Source organism: Pygocentrus nattereri, chromosome 28, assembly GCF_015220715.1.
Source record: "Pygocentrus nattereri isolate fPygNat1 chromosome 28, fPygNat1.pri, whole genome shotgun sequence".
Taxonomy (NCBI): domain Eukaryota; kingdom Metazoa; phylum Chordata; class Actinopteri; order Characiformes; family Serrasalmidae; genus Pygocentrus; species Pygocentrus nattereri.
The window spans coordinates 23,203,909-23,218,279 of NC_051238.1; the positions used below are offsets into that span (position 1 = coordinate 23,203,909).

Below are 14,371 nucleotides of genomic sequence, written 5' to 3' on the forward strand. Positions count from 1 at the left end.
CATATGAAAATATATAGAAATAGGAGGCAAAGAGGAGAGGGAGGCAATGCGCATACAAGAAGGGTATGGCACATATTAGACAAGTTCACCAGACAACAAGTACCTATAAATAAAGAGGTGGCCCAGAACAGTCCAGGTCACTGGCAGTAAGGAATGTGGTACATAGCAGTAATAGCACTGCATTGTGAATATACACTGTAGCAAAGTTGTAATGGACCACATGTGGGCTAATATGGTGTACAGTAAACTATTGAATAATACAGTATTATGTATATAATTCATAGGAATATGATACTTGCACTGGAATATATGCATGATTATATATATATATATATATATATATATATGTGTGTGTGTGTGTGTGTGTGTGTGTGTGTGTGTGTGTGTGTGTGTGCGCATGTATGTGTGTATATATACTACATTGCCAAAGGTTTTCACTCACCCATCCAAATCATGGAATTCTGGTGTTCCAATCACTTCCATGGCCACAGGTGTATAAAGCCGAGCCCCTAGGCCTGCAGACTGCTTCTACAGACATTAGTGAAAGAATGGGTCGCTCTCAGGAGCTCAGTGAATTCCAGCGTGGTACCGTGATCGGACGCCACCTGTGCAGCAAGTCCAGTCGTGAAATTTCCTCACTACTAAATATTCCACAGTCAACTGTCAGTGGAATTATAACAAAGTGGAAGCGATTGGGAACGACAGCAACTCAGCGGTCGGTCACGTAAAATGACAGAGCAGGGTCAGCGGGTGCTGAGGGGCATAGAGCGCAGAGGTCACCAACTTTCTGCAGAGTCACTCACTACAGACCTCCAAACTTCATGTGGCCTTCAGATCAGCTCAATAACAGAGTAGAGAGCTTCATGGAATGGGTTTCTATGGCCGACCAGCAGCACCCTAGCCTTACATCACCAAGCGCAAAGCAAAGCATCAAATGCAGTGGTGTAAAGCGCCGCCACTGGACTCTAGAGCAGTGGAGATGTGTTCTCTGGAATGACCAATCACGCTTGTCCGTCTGGCAATCTGATGGACAGGTCTGGGTTTGGAGGTTGTCAGGAGAACGGTACTTGTCTGACTGCACTGTGCCAAGTTTGGTGAAGGGGGGATTATGGTGTGGTGTTGTTTTTTGAATGGTCAAAAATTCCCATAAACACACTCCTAAACCTTGTGGAAAGCCTTCGCAGAAGAGTTGAAGCTGTTATAGCTGCAAAGGGTGGGCCAACATCATCTTTAATCCTATGGATTAAGACACAGTGTGTGTGTGTGTGTGTGTGTGCTGTAATGATGTAAAAGAATAACAGAGAATGTCATATATGGCTCCAAAAATTTGTCTACTATTGTTACGATGACAAGCTTTTAACAACAGAAGAACCCTTCTTGGTGCTATATAGAACCATACACAACACATTCTCTGTCAGTCTGAAGAACAATTTCACCCAGCAAAGAACCTTTTCATCATGTAAACAGCTCTTTGAGCGTTCATGGCTCTATACAGAACCCCTGACTTTACCAAACCATTAAAGAAGCACGTTATTAAAGAGTGAATTACACAGTGTCGAATGTTCATTAATGTACCGGTTTATCATCTTCTCTACTCCAGTGGCCCCTTGCACTTAAACGGTCATACACAAACAGCCCCCAGGCTTATTTGGGTAAGCTTGACATCCTGCTTTCAGGGTGTCAAGCAAAATGTGGCGTTTCGGTGGCTGCGTTTTCCCAATGAAAACAATCGAGTCATTAATACCCTCCCATCCTCTTGATTTAGGATTCATCCCCGTTTTCTGTCAGAAATCCTATGTGGAGAATGTCAGTCACCTCCTCCGTGGAGCGGAGTGTTAAGCTGAACGGAGCGGACGCGTACGACAGCGGCGATGAGTGGGAGATCGGGCTCGGGGATCTGATCATCGACCTGGACGCCGATTTGGAGAAGGATCGACGGAAATCGGAGATGAATAGTCGCGCGCTGGCCATGAAAGGCGCCGAGGAGGCTGGCGAGGAGGAGCTGGAGCGCGAGCGCGCGCTGGACGGCCTCGCGGGTCCCGGCGCGCAGCCCGCCGCTGCCCGAACCAGCCTCTGCAAAGAGGCGAGGAAATTTAAGGAGAAACGTCGGCATTCGGCGGGCGACGGCGACTCCGAGGCGTTCCCGGCAGCTGTGGGCAAACGGCGCGAGCCTCAAGGACGCCCCCCCGGAGAGGTCTCGGGGATGAATGCGGCGGCGGCGGCGGCTGCGGCGGCGGCTGCGGCTGCGGTGGTCGAACGCGGCCACCCCGAGCAGCACGCCGGTGATGTCAGCGGCTCTTGCGCCAAAGGCAAAGAGGGGAAGAGAGGGAGGAATCAGGGCAGGGGGCTCAAGCGGGAAGCCAAGGAGCCGGCGCGAGCGCGGAAGGACAGGCACGGCGGCGATGCCGCCGGATTCGGACTGGGCCCCGTCCCGCAGGACGACGGCTGGAAGGAGAAGCCGTGCTATTGTGGGGACAGCGGAGCGGGAGACCTCGGCAGGGGAGCGATGGACGCTGGGATGAGGGCTGCGGGCGCTATTGTTGCCGACAGGGCTGAAGGAGCCTGCTCGCCTGAGCGAGCTCACAAGACGGTAAGGCAGAGGCCGTCGTTGATCGGTTGTTGATCTAGCAGCTAGCGCGAGGGTCTGTCACGTCTGCCGATGACCGCCTTGTTGGTCATTAGAAATGGTGCGAGTGTAACACCGAGGCATTGTGAGGAAAAGCGAATGTGAATCAGGCTGCGGGCTTTATGGAAGCGTTTGTGTGGACGCCCGGGCTTCATGTGTGTGCGTGTGTCAGCTGCAACCAAGAACCTCTCGTAAGCAAACACAGAGAGCGCGTCCTGCATCAGGCATGTTCACGAGCTGGAGGAACATCTTCCCTGATAGGGACGTTCCTGGAAGTAAAACACAAGACAGCCTCCATGTCACTCTGCCCAGCAAGATAAACGAGCAAGTGCTGGCCGCTTGTAAATACATCACTTCTAGGTTTCCCATTGTTGTCAGCCATTTCCTTTGTATTTTGCTGGGCACCCCTTTGAATTTCTTGCTGGCTTGTTGCTATTGGAGACCTCAGCAGCATCACCCCTTCTCTTTTTGACAAAGACATAGGGTCCTTTTGAAGATGGCATGTGATTTCATGTTGTATTTCTTCTTTTAATAGAGAGAGAAGCCCCCCCCCTTTTTCTTTGGCCTTGTCTGTTCCTATCCATTGTCCTTATGTCTACATAGTGGTGACAGTATATTGGACATTTGGGCATCATCTCTTTTTGTTAATCCACTATATGTCTTTTTCAAAGGGCTGACATGTTAGGCAGTTCAGTTCAAGAAAAAAAGCTACTCATATACATATACGTGTACATATATATATATATATATATATATATAGAGAGAGAGAGAGAGAGAGAGAGTCTTTATTATGTACACCATATTCCTACCTACACCGTCAAACAATTTACAATTACAAACAATGCAAATAAACCCTCAAAGATACAACAATGGTTTTAAGCTCCAGCAGTGTACCTTAAATAAGTTCTTCCCAAGACACATAGATTCATTACCTAATGTCTTAAAACAGAACAATGTAAAGCCTGGAATACAAGACAAAGTGTGTGGAGTCAGTACATCTTTAAAAAATAATATGTCTGTTGAACACAGTACAATTATGTTCCCTAATTAAAGGTACTGAAGATGTACCCCTGAGCCCAGTGACAGTTTAGTACCTTTTTTCTGAGAGCGTACGCATTCTGTCACTTATAAAGACGTCACCTGTAATAGGATTGAACAGCGCGCTTGCTCTAGTAAACAGATTAGTGCATTAACTATAAAGGTGCAGTTGGTGTTTCGTATTAAGCCCCTGTGTGGCATTAAAATCTGAGGAAAAAAAACAGGACTATTTATTCCTTCAGACCCCGTTCAGTGATTTAATAGACACATAGTGGTGTAGTGGTTTCATAAGCATGTTTCAGCACCCGCTCTTCCAACATCCTGTTTTTTTCTGTCTTATCAGTTGAGTATAAAAACCAGGTCAGTGGGGACCAATACCCAAGAGGCTGAAAGAGCCATTGAGTCAAACTACATGGAGCCATGTCAACCAGGAACAAGCGTAAATTTGGAGGGGATCGTGTGGCATGAAACAGAAGAGGGTAAGACTGACTTACTGAGCTGTGATACCGCAATCATGACATTAGGTAACATTATGCTTTTAAAGGTAACAGATTAGAGGGATTACACTTGTGCCATCAGATCTGTTGTAAGTGATAAAAGCATCTCTTAAACTGCTTTATGGCGAAATTTTGAAAGGTTGCTGCCCTAATTATTTCATACGCCTGTGTAATGTTGTAATGATCTGCATTCAGAGGTTATTTAGCAGTTTAAGTGAATAAATTAAGATGTGATTCATGGGCAGGCATGTAGACGTGTGTCACAAATGCATGTGAAGAAGGTGAAGGACTACTTTTGCCATAAGCTTTGAATACCACGGGGCTCCATTTTCAAAGCAGCTGGGAGACTGAATCACCTACTAAAGCGTTTGAGCATTTGAGGGAAGTGGAGACACTGGTTGCATATTGATTAAGCAAATTAAAATTGCAGAACACCATCGTAACATCCCTGGCTGAGATCAAGCACATAATGAATCCATACAAAAATACTACGCTAGAAGCCATTTAAACAGTGCGTAATGAAACATGAACAAAATGTGGAAGGTTGTAGTAAATGTAGGGTTAATTTAACGCATCGAGCATTAACAGCATTTCCTCTGCGTGTGTTTTTGTATACATAAAGTAGCTAACAGAACAGAACCATGTACAATGTTGTCATTAAAAAAATACATTGTTTGAAAATACCAGCTGCTGTTTACACTACACCAAAATCCCATGATGAATGGACCAATAGAAATGGCCCAAAACTGCTTGGAGTAAAAACATACATTAACTTACATTGAAATTAAAGGATGTTTTTTTTCCTTCCCCTGATTATTAACAGAATGCTGTTGTTAATCTAATGTGACAAACTGGCGGCATCTGATACCTGGCCTCATCCCAGAGAATAACATTTATGGAACACACTTTAAAAGATGGTTCTTCACGGGTTCTTTAGAAAAGACAACTGCTTTACTTAGAAGCATGAGTTTTAAATGGTGAAATGGTTCCTCAGAGGTTCTTTTAGATTCATAGAGAATGTGTTGTGTATGGTTCTATACAGAACATTTTTGAAAATACTTCTACATAGCGCCAAAAAGGGTTCTTACAGTGTCAAGCTTGTAACAAAAGAAGAGCCCTTTTTGATTCTATACAGAACCATATAACAACACATTCTCCATCAGTCTGAAGAGTTATTTCACAATGCAAAGAAACTTTTAAGCATGAAAGGGTTCTAGATAGAACTGATGCTCCTGAACAGAAGCATTGCCTTTACTAAAGAACCCTTGAAGAGGCATCGTAAGTGTGAACAGCATAATTAAATATTAGTACACAGAACTCTCTAATTTCCTTGGTTGTTTATGTGTGCTATTTTTAAATTGACTCATGGTTATTATTTCTGTCTGACTGCCTGACTTCAGGGGTTCTTGTGGTGAATGTCACATGGAGAAAAAGGACCTATGTGGGAACTCTCTTAGACTGTACCAAGCATGACTGGGCCCCTCCTCGGTAACAGTTCACTTTTTCTTCATATGCACAAACATTTCTGTGTCATCTTTGCCATACATTGATTTAAATGTAGAATAATGTTAAGAAGAATACTGGGGGAGAAGCTACTAATAAGCCCACATATCTCATAAGCCAACTTTTATTGAGAAATGGTAAAAAATTCTATGTAATTAAAAAATTCTGTGAGTCTCATCCAATAAACAGATCTTCTATATACAGTACTGCGCAAAGGTTTTGGGCATCTAAGCAAATTTTAAAACAATTTACTTCAGCAGTGAGTTTATCACAATATACGTTAGAATAAAGTCGTATTCATAATTCAAATAAACATCAAAACAATAAAAAGTAATAAGCATTTCTTGGGTCCATATTTTTCCTTGACACCTTCAGAGACTCGCCACAGAGACTCGTTAATATCATCCATTACATAATGAGCTCAATTTACTGAGCACTGATTGGTCAAACCAGGAGCTGCTTTTTAACTACATATAATACTGGGCTTCCTCAAGGAGAGGCTTGGAAACGGTTAAATAAACACACTAACATCCATAAATTCACTATTATATATATATATAAAAATCAGTATTAATTAATAGTCTACACATTTTGTTTATTGAAATATTAACCCTTTTCTCAGCAAATAAACACAAACTACACAAATAAACAGATTGTGAAAATGTGTCTTGAGTGCCTTAGACTTTTGCAAAGTACTGTATGTAATTGTGAATTTTGAGTCTTTTAGTTTGAGATATGTATATGAACATGGATACGTCTTCCTTCCTGAACACAAGACTTTGTTTTAAAATGTGATTTCAAAAAGAAACACTTTTCAGAATTCTGTGGGACAAATAAATGTTATTGAAAAAAAAATTATAATTCCTCAAAATTTAGATCTGTCTTGACCCATTTTAAATGTTAGAGACTAAAGTCAGCAGTCACATGACTGATAGCAGTCTGGACCGTAACTTAAAAAGAAATGCTCAAAAACTCATCGTAGTGGTTTAAAAATAAGCATTCCAGTTCTATTATTTATGAAATCATCATAAACAAATGATTATTTCTGTGTTTTTGTGAATCTTAGCGATTATGCTGTCATGGTTGAACTCTTTACTCTTTACTTTTGTGCCACCACTTTAACTCTTCTATCCTTCCAGTCTTAAAACCAGCCAGTTACAGCTGTGTCCTCCCAACAAAAGGTGTTACTAGTCAGGTTTCCATCTGTTAAATTAAATGAAAAAAGAACTGAATGTACAAAAATGTACAGTTGTATGTAAAAGTTTGAAGACTCCCAGTCAAATGATGTTTTGATGATTTTCTAAGTGAAAATAAGTTAACACATCCACTACAGAGCATCCTCTAAAATTTTAATAATTTTTCTGCAACTTTTAGTGCACAGTTTCTATTTATTTAGAGTTTAATATATTGAAAAAAGCAAAATATAAAATGTAATTTTTGCACAAACTATTTTTATGTTTTGTCTTTTGCAAATATGTTAAATTCAGCAAATGAACTGTAAACAAATGTGCAGAAGTGTGTTCTCTGTAAAGGATGCGTGAACTTATTATCACTTAGAACATTAACAAAACATGTCATTTGACCAGGGGTGCTCATACTTTTGCATACAGCCGTAAGCAACTCCTGTAGTTCCTTCAGCTCTACAAGAGAACATCTAAAACCAAAATCAATATTATAATTTTACTATTAGTTTTCTTCCTTGATAATATTTTTTCATCATTCCACTGCTTCTTGCTGCCTTCAGTCATGTTTCCTGGTCTAAGAGAATCGCCTGATCAGCGAAATGACTTTATTCTACTAGCATTTATGTTATTTGTCCAGCATTGTAGTTCTTTGCATTTTTTCACCATCAAAAATGCATCTACCTCAAGCAAGTTTCTATGTGAATTTAGGAGATTTTATTTAATATTTGCTGTTTCTATCAAGTTGTTTTTATCCAATATTTCAAACTATGCATAAAAAAACATGGATGGAAACCCAGCTACAGACATTATATTCCCTTTCAAGGAGACACTAGCTCCAGCATCTACCTAAATACAACTTAGCTGCCTTTCTCTCTCATGTGCATCTAATGAGTCTAAATGAGATGTTTCTGAGGATATATTAAAATAATCCAGTTGCATAAGGGAGACCAAAATTCAAAGTAAAAAAATTTGTGTTTTTCAAAACTGAAGTTCAAAAAATATACATTTCTTATCTATAAAGATAATAAGACTTTTAATAACTGTGCAAGACCACCAAAATGTTAAACATTTGCATTAATACTGGTTCCTAGTTTCAATGTTTGTTATAGGTTCTTTTTAAAAGAGACTTCCGTTGGTCATAATAAATAACTATTAAAATGAACCAATTTCATTTCTAAAATGTGAGTAAGCTTATAAGTGAGCTTAACTGGTTCCTTTAAGCCAAGTCCAGACTTTTCATCTTTCCTGTTTTTCACTGTTTTAAAATAAATAAAACATGCTTTGTTGTGTTAAAAGGGATATTCAGCTTTTTTTCCCTTAATGTGGTTTTACATAGGATTTAAATGAATACTACATGCAAATATACTTACATTGCATTGTTATTATTTACTAGGTTTTGTGAGTCCCCAATGAGTGATTCTGACATGCCATGTGGGCGCGGACGTGGTAAACGGATGCGATTGGCAGTGTCAGACCAGCCTGTCGTAGAACCTGGTCTCTCCAAGATAAGAGGGCTAACACATAAGAGGCGTGGTGTGGGAATAGGCAACAAAGGCAGGCGAGGAAGTCTAAATCTTAGTACCTGTAGGACTCCTGCTTACTATTCAGTGGAGGAGATAAAGTCAAGTCCACTTATATGCGGCAAAAGAAAAGGCAAAGCCCCGGCTGATCTAGATTTAAGCTTAGTTGCAGAGGATGTAAGGAATGGAAATGGGAAACGAATACGTGCCAAATCCAGGAGCGCTCCTTCCACTCCGCAGGGGAAATCAGACCCAGCGTTTCTGGACCAAGTGTGCGCCTCTCCGATGCTAATTGATTGCCCACACCCTAACTGCAACAAGAAATACAAGCATATCAATGGGCTACGGTACCACCAATCGCACGCACACTTGGACAGTGATAGCAAACAGGAGTTTGAGGCCGAGAGTGAGGACAGGCTCTCTGATTATGAAGAATCCCTCAGTAATGTGGCTTTTGACTCCGCTGAGAATCTTGATATTATGTCCAAGAAGCCAAGAACCATGTATAAGCTCAGTTCAGGTGGATCTCCAAAGAGCAGAAAATTGTTGCTGAACAGTGAACACAGTCCTACAGCAAACCCTAAGCCACGGAGGAACATGGTAGGTAAAGAGGGACCCATTGACGACTTGAGCAACCTGCCACTTATTTCAAACATGTCTGTGGTCCTTGAGAACTGCCTCATCACAGATCGCAACTCATCTGTGGAAATGCCTAAGCTTGAAGCTGAAGGTGTCATTGATAAGAGGGAAATTAAAAAAGAAAATGAAACTGCTGAAAGGTGCTCAGCCAAAGCTAGGGCTAACAGACTTATTGCTAATACCCCTGCACCCCCAAAGCTTATCGCCATTCCCACAACATTTCCTACCAAAATCACAGATGGCTCATTTCATCAACCTTCTCCAACCGTTACTCTCACAAAAGCTAAGAACCTTTCACTGAAACCTCTCAAGCCAAAGTTGGACATTGTTGCTCAAGTTAACATGGCAAATGCAGCCATAGCTTTAAGCAAAGAAAGTAAGAGAAAGGATAAGCACAGATTAAAGGACAGAAACTGTAAAGACCCCAGAAGTCCAAAAACAGATCCTGTTTTCATAAAAGCAGATGACACAAAAAGTATAGGAAAAGATTTTCCGGTTAGCCTGTTGAAAGAGCATTTGAGCAAGCAAGACGTTGTCAATGGTCCGAGTGAAAGTCAAGAGAGTCGAATGGCAAGTATCAGAGCTGAGGCTGACAAAGTGTACACTTTCACTGACAATGCCCCCAGTCCGTCCATTGGGAGCTCTGCAAGAATGGACCCTGGCACACTGTCAAATGGAGATAGTAATACAACCAAGACAAACAGTCCAGCATACTCAGACATATCTGATGCAGCTGAGGATGGCGGATTAAATTCAAGATCCAGAAGAAACTCAGCTCCCGATTCCAGTCTGAATGGAAATATCAATCCCAAGATTCCCTGCCCAATTACCCCTGTCACTGCAGCCCAGTCGTCAAGTCACAGCCATGGATATGAGTCTTATGGTCTTCCGGGTTACATGCACTCTGGCCAAAGCAACTCTGCTGCTTTCCTAAAGGTGTCCACACCTTACAGCAGAACCAAGGAGGACGCAAGAGACTTAAACGAGGACCTGAAAAACTCAGAATCAAGTGCCGACGCCAGTTCTCAGTCACAGCTTCAATTAGCCATGACACAAACGCAGACTGCTTTAGCTCAGTCCTTATACTATGGACAGTACACTCGTAACGTCCCCGTGGACCAGAAGGTTTTGGTAGTTCCAAACACTCACCGACAGCAGAATGAGACATGCTGTGATGATGTGCAATACAGCAAACAGAGCAGAGTGCAAGCAAGACGAGGACCCGAGCAGAAAGAGAGAACGAAAGAGGATACAAAACAGATGATAACATCATCTGTGGCCAGCCACAAGGGAACAAACTCGGTTAAAATCAGCTGCTCCAAGCCTGGTTTCATCTACGTAGAGTTGGACAAGCATCAGCAGTCGCAAGCGAAGTCTTCTCTTATGTCAATGACAAAAGATCAGGGGCATAACAAGGAGTCTGAAGACTTCAACCCAGAAAGTCAAAATACAAAAACGAATGTGGACACAAACGTAACATATCTAAATGTAAGTCTTTGACTTTACTACACATTTTCAAAAAATGTGCTTGAAAAAACATTGCAACTTTTGATATATATCCAATATGTAATATGTAAAGATAGCAGTCCAAAGTGTTTTTTAACTTATGTAACTTTATTTTATACATTTCTTAGTAATATTGTACCCTGAAGGGATTTTTGATGATGTGACTAATGTTAGGTTCAAGTTGTCAGACTTTCCCTTTCATCACTACTAACACATAGCCACTACTGTTGTATGACAATGGACCTCCCTTGCAGATGTTTAATTGCGTTGGTTGTTAGACTCTAAACTCTTTGACGGTAGATGTTCCTCTGGGTTTAGGCTTCAGAATCACAGTCCTGGAGCCACTCTTTTCAGTCCAAATATGTGAAGCAGCAAAATCAAGAGGTAAACAAGGTCTCTCAGGAAATAGGCCAAGACAAGGTGAAAGACTGGCGCGTGCCTCCCGATCCAGAGTCCAGACTGGAGGCTGAGCTTCAAAATGTAAAGTGTGAGTCACCTTCTGAGGACTTAGATGAGAGCACCAGAGCAGAGGCAGAAGAGATGCCCAGCGAAACCTCTGAAGACTCGCAGAGTATGAGAGTGGCAGTATCCTCTTCTCAACAACCGTACATTCAGTACCAGCACTCCTACCCGTACCTACACTTATGTGAGGCAAACAACTCTTCTTTTAGGGTGATGTCACCAGCGCTGGTGCACAACTACCCAGGTAATATTGTCATACAGCATAGACATGGATGGCTTCTCACAATGTTCTTTTGCCTTGTGGTTCTTTCATGCTCTTCACAACACTATTATTCAGTCAGTTTCTTGGTTGTTAGGTTTCCATTACCCTCTGTATGGGAAGACAGCAGGTAGAGAGGACTCAGAAGGGACGCAGAACAGCAAGCCAGTTACTGACCCAACAGCCTTGGAGCTGCTGCCCCATCACAACCTTCCATACCATGGCAAATCTCCTGTGGTAAGTGTTCTTCTGCCCATTCCTAATCACAAAGCCCAAGTTACGCTTCAGGGATGTGAGGTTTCACTCAGAGTTTTTCTCTTCTTCAGCCTGGGGAGCGGGGATCTCCAGACGAAGACAGGGAGACAGAGCAAGAGAGAGAAACCGTTCCATTTGCGCACCACCTTCACACGCACCATCACACTCATCTGGGCATGAGCTACACTCTTGTGTCGGGGCAATATGACCCATATCAAGGGGAAAAGAAAAACTAAATGAACCTCAGTACCAGTTAATGTTTACTAGAAGCATAATAGCTGGCTGCCATGTTTAAAAACGAAGTCCTTCAAGCTAATTTTTATTTTGGTGTAACTGTGTAATCTTTGAAGGTCTGAGTATGGCAGCCCTGGTTGCCAGCCAGTAAGTGGCAACCACACAGACCACTTCCTGTGGTATGTATGGCCTTTATGCATGACTGGAAATAGCCCCTGTCTGTTTACTAGGGGATTTGTGAATACTGATTATTCATTTTACGATTGCAGAAAATGATGGGAAGATGTGAGTCCAAACAACAGGTTCCGGGCTCACACAAGGATTCATAGACATCAATTCCATGGTGTTATTCATTGCCTCCATGGGAGGCAGAAACTACTTTCCTTTTTTTAATTAATGAATGTAACATTAGAGGAACAATGCAGTGCTAATAATATTATGGAACGATGTATAGGTATGTAATGGTATCGCCATAGTGAGACAAGGCTTTGTAAAATAGGCTATTTGCTTTTTGGGTGCCTGTCATTAAAGACAAACATGTAAAGCTTTCTGTAATAGGACTTTGCCTGTAAATGGCTGCATCTAGCTAGTTGTATGCACATGTATCGTTGTGTACCATAATATTGAATGTATTTGATATTTCATGACCTCCGTGTGGTAAAGGATGATTTGCAGTAGGTTAAAAGTGACTGTAAGGTGGATCTGTCTGCATTAACCTATTAACATGAATATAATGTTATTAGCCACAGCCATTAACCGATTGTATCGTATCAAGTGAAAGGAGTTAATCGACACATCTCGGTGCCATATAGTATTATTGTGATGTACATTTTGTACATAGTTAACAAAGCTTAACAGCAGATATTACTTGCTTATGTACAGTTGTTTTCAGTGCAATGTACGGTTGTCTATTCCACCTCACTTACATGGCAAAAGTAGTCCTCCCCTTGTTACTTGAATAGTGCTGCATTACTTAAATATGTTTACAAGTACATCTTTGGAAAAACAAGTCAGTGTTGTAGTTTGGTTCGTCCTTACTGTCATTAGTTTTTTCTTGATGTCAACTATACAGTACCATGAAATTACAGTTGCTTTTTATACTGTTCTTGCCTTAACACATTTGTCAATCCAAATAAAAGTAAAGGTTGTTTGTACACAAGTTCTTCGTTATTGATGCCACAATGACATGAGCAATCGCACTGAAGACTGTGCGATGGTGGGCCCCCACAATGATGCTTTCATAACTGTACATAGAAAGAGAACTATGACAATATTTAAACTTTTTTTAATATTATTATCATGATAAAGAAAGTGCTTTTCTGAGCATATTATGGACATCATCTGCATGTTTCATTAAACAGAGCATAATTAGTTCTATTTAATTGGCTTCAGTGCAGTACAGAATACGAAATGTAAATAAAATGAACCGGGCCGGCAGAGTCTGATACGTGTGGTGCATTCTGAAAATGTCTTTAAGAATCATGATGTGATATTTCAGCCATATCGCCCACCTCAACATAAAGGCATGACTCACAGTTGGACCCATTAAATGTACTTATGTAATAGCTGTAGTTTGGGTTGAGGAACATGCCTAAAACCCCTCCTTCTTCCAATCTACCACCCTATAAATTCACATCCTCACCTTCTGCTCTTACAATGAAGCTTTCACAACCCCCACTGCTAGCCCATCTCCTCCTTGTTCATCAGTCCTACAACAATTATGGGGGAGTCGACCCATCTAGCTATAGGCAGAAACTGCCACAAAATCCAGCCAAAGTTTTCAGAGATCTTACCTTTCCTCAATCAATTTTCCCTCATACTAAAACCACATGCTGAAGGCACGGTCCTCGCAAACTTAACAATACACTTCACGAGTCAGTGAACACTACACAGACCGCTTTTATTCAAAATGCATCTTTTCAGTTATATGTACTCTTAATGGATTTATCACAAATTGCAACCTATATTCATTATTTATGACTCTACAATCTGGAAAGATCAAAATGAATCAATTAAAAAAAGACGTTAAAATGTATTACACCAAAATATGCATGTCACAAAGCAAAGTTTCTAACCTATGTGACCTTAATATGATGCTTAATATGCTTAATATGAAGCATAGTTGAGCCATAACAACAGCATGTAAACAAGCAAATTACATTGTCATTTTTTGTTCATTGAAATGAATGTTTTTTGTTTTTTTTGCACAGGGGCATTTAAAATCCTAGTCATGCAACTGTATTTAATTTTGCACTGAAAATGTAGGAGAAATTATGTTTTCACCCACATGAGCATTATATGAATGTAATATTTATGATTTATGTGTTGCACACAAATAAACAGAAATCAACACGTTCATCAAATAGAAAACAATTTACAGTCACGTGCAAAATGTGCTGTTTTTCATGCCAATTAGCAGTAAGTTAACACACTTCTGTACAATTATTGTTTGAATGGAAAAATGAAAAATAAAATGTAACCCGTGCAAAAGTTTTTAATGAATAGAAACTGTGCACTAAAATTTGTGAGAAAAGAAAATGCAATGAAAAGCGACGCAGCAAAAATACACTATCACAATACTTGAAGATATTTTCATGATACAAGTAAAGCCCCAGTACAGCCACGTTTATTTACTGATTTTTATTTTA

At 40.9% G+C, this 14,371-nt stretch overlaps 1 protein-coding gene across 1 annotated transcript; it reads left to right on the forward strand.

The window, feature by feature from the left end:
• The first annotated feature begins 1,674 nt into the window (after positions 1-1,674).
• On the forward strand, positions 1,675-12,877 carry znf608 (zinc finger protein 608). Its single transcript, XM_017721819.2, has 7 exons — positions 1,675-2,590; positions 4,008-4,143; positions 5,562-5,649; positions 8,242-10,495; positions 10,832-11,219; positions 11,332-11,471; positions 11,561-12,877. Exons 1-7 carry the CDS (start codon positions 1,796-1,798, stop codon positions 11,723-11,725), a joined length of 3,966 nt encoding a protein of 1,321 aa, XP_017577308.1. The 5' UTR covers positions 1,675-1,795; the 3' UTR covers positions 11,726-12,877.
• The last annotated feature ends 1,494 nt before the right edge of the window (positions 12,878-14,371 follow it).

Bases quoted from the DNA above. Each gene is read 5' to 3' on its own strand.
- znf608 (XM_017721819.2), top strand. From the start codon at position 1,796: ATGTGGAGAATGTCAGTCACCTCCTCCGTGGAGCGGAGTGTTAAGCTG. The intron at 2,591-4,007 runs GTAAGGCAGAGG...CTGTCTTATCAG, and splicing joins CTGAGCGAGCTCACAAGACG to TTGAGTATAAAAACCAGGTC. The intron at 10,496-10,831 runs GTAAGTCTTTGA...CTCTGGGTTTAG, and splicing joins CAAACGTAACATATCTAAAT to GCTTCAGAATCACAGTCCTG.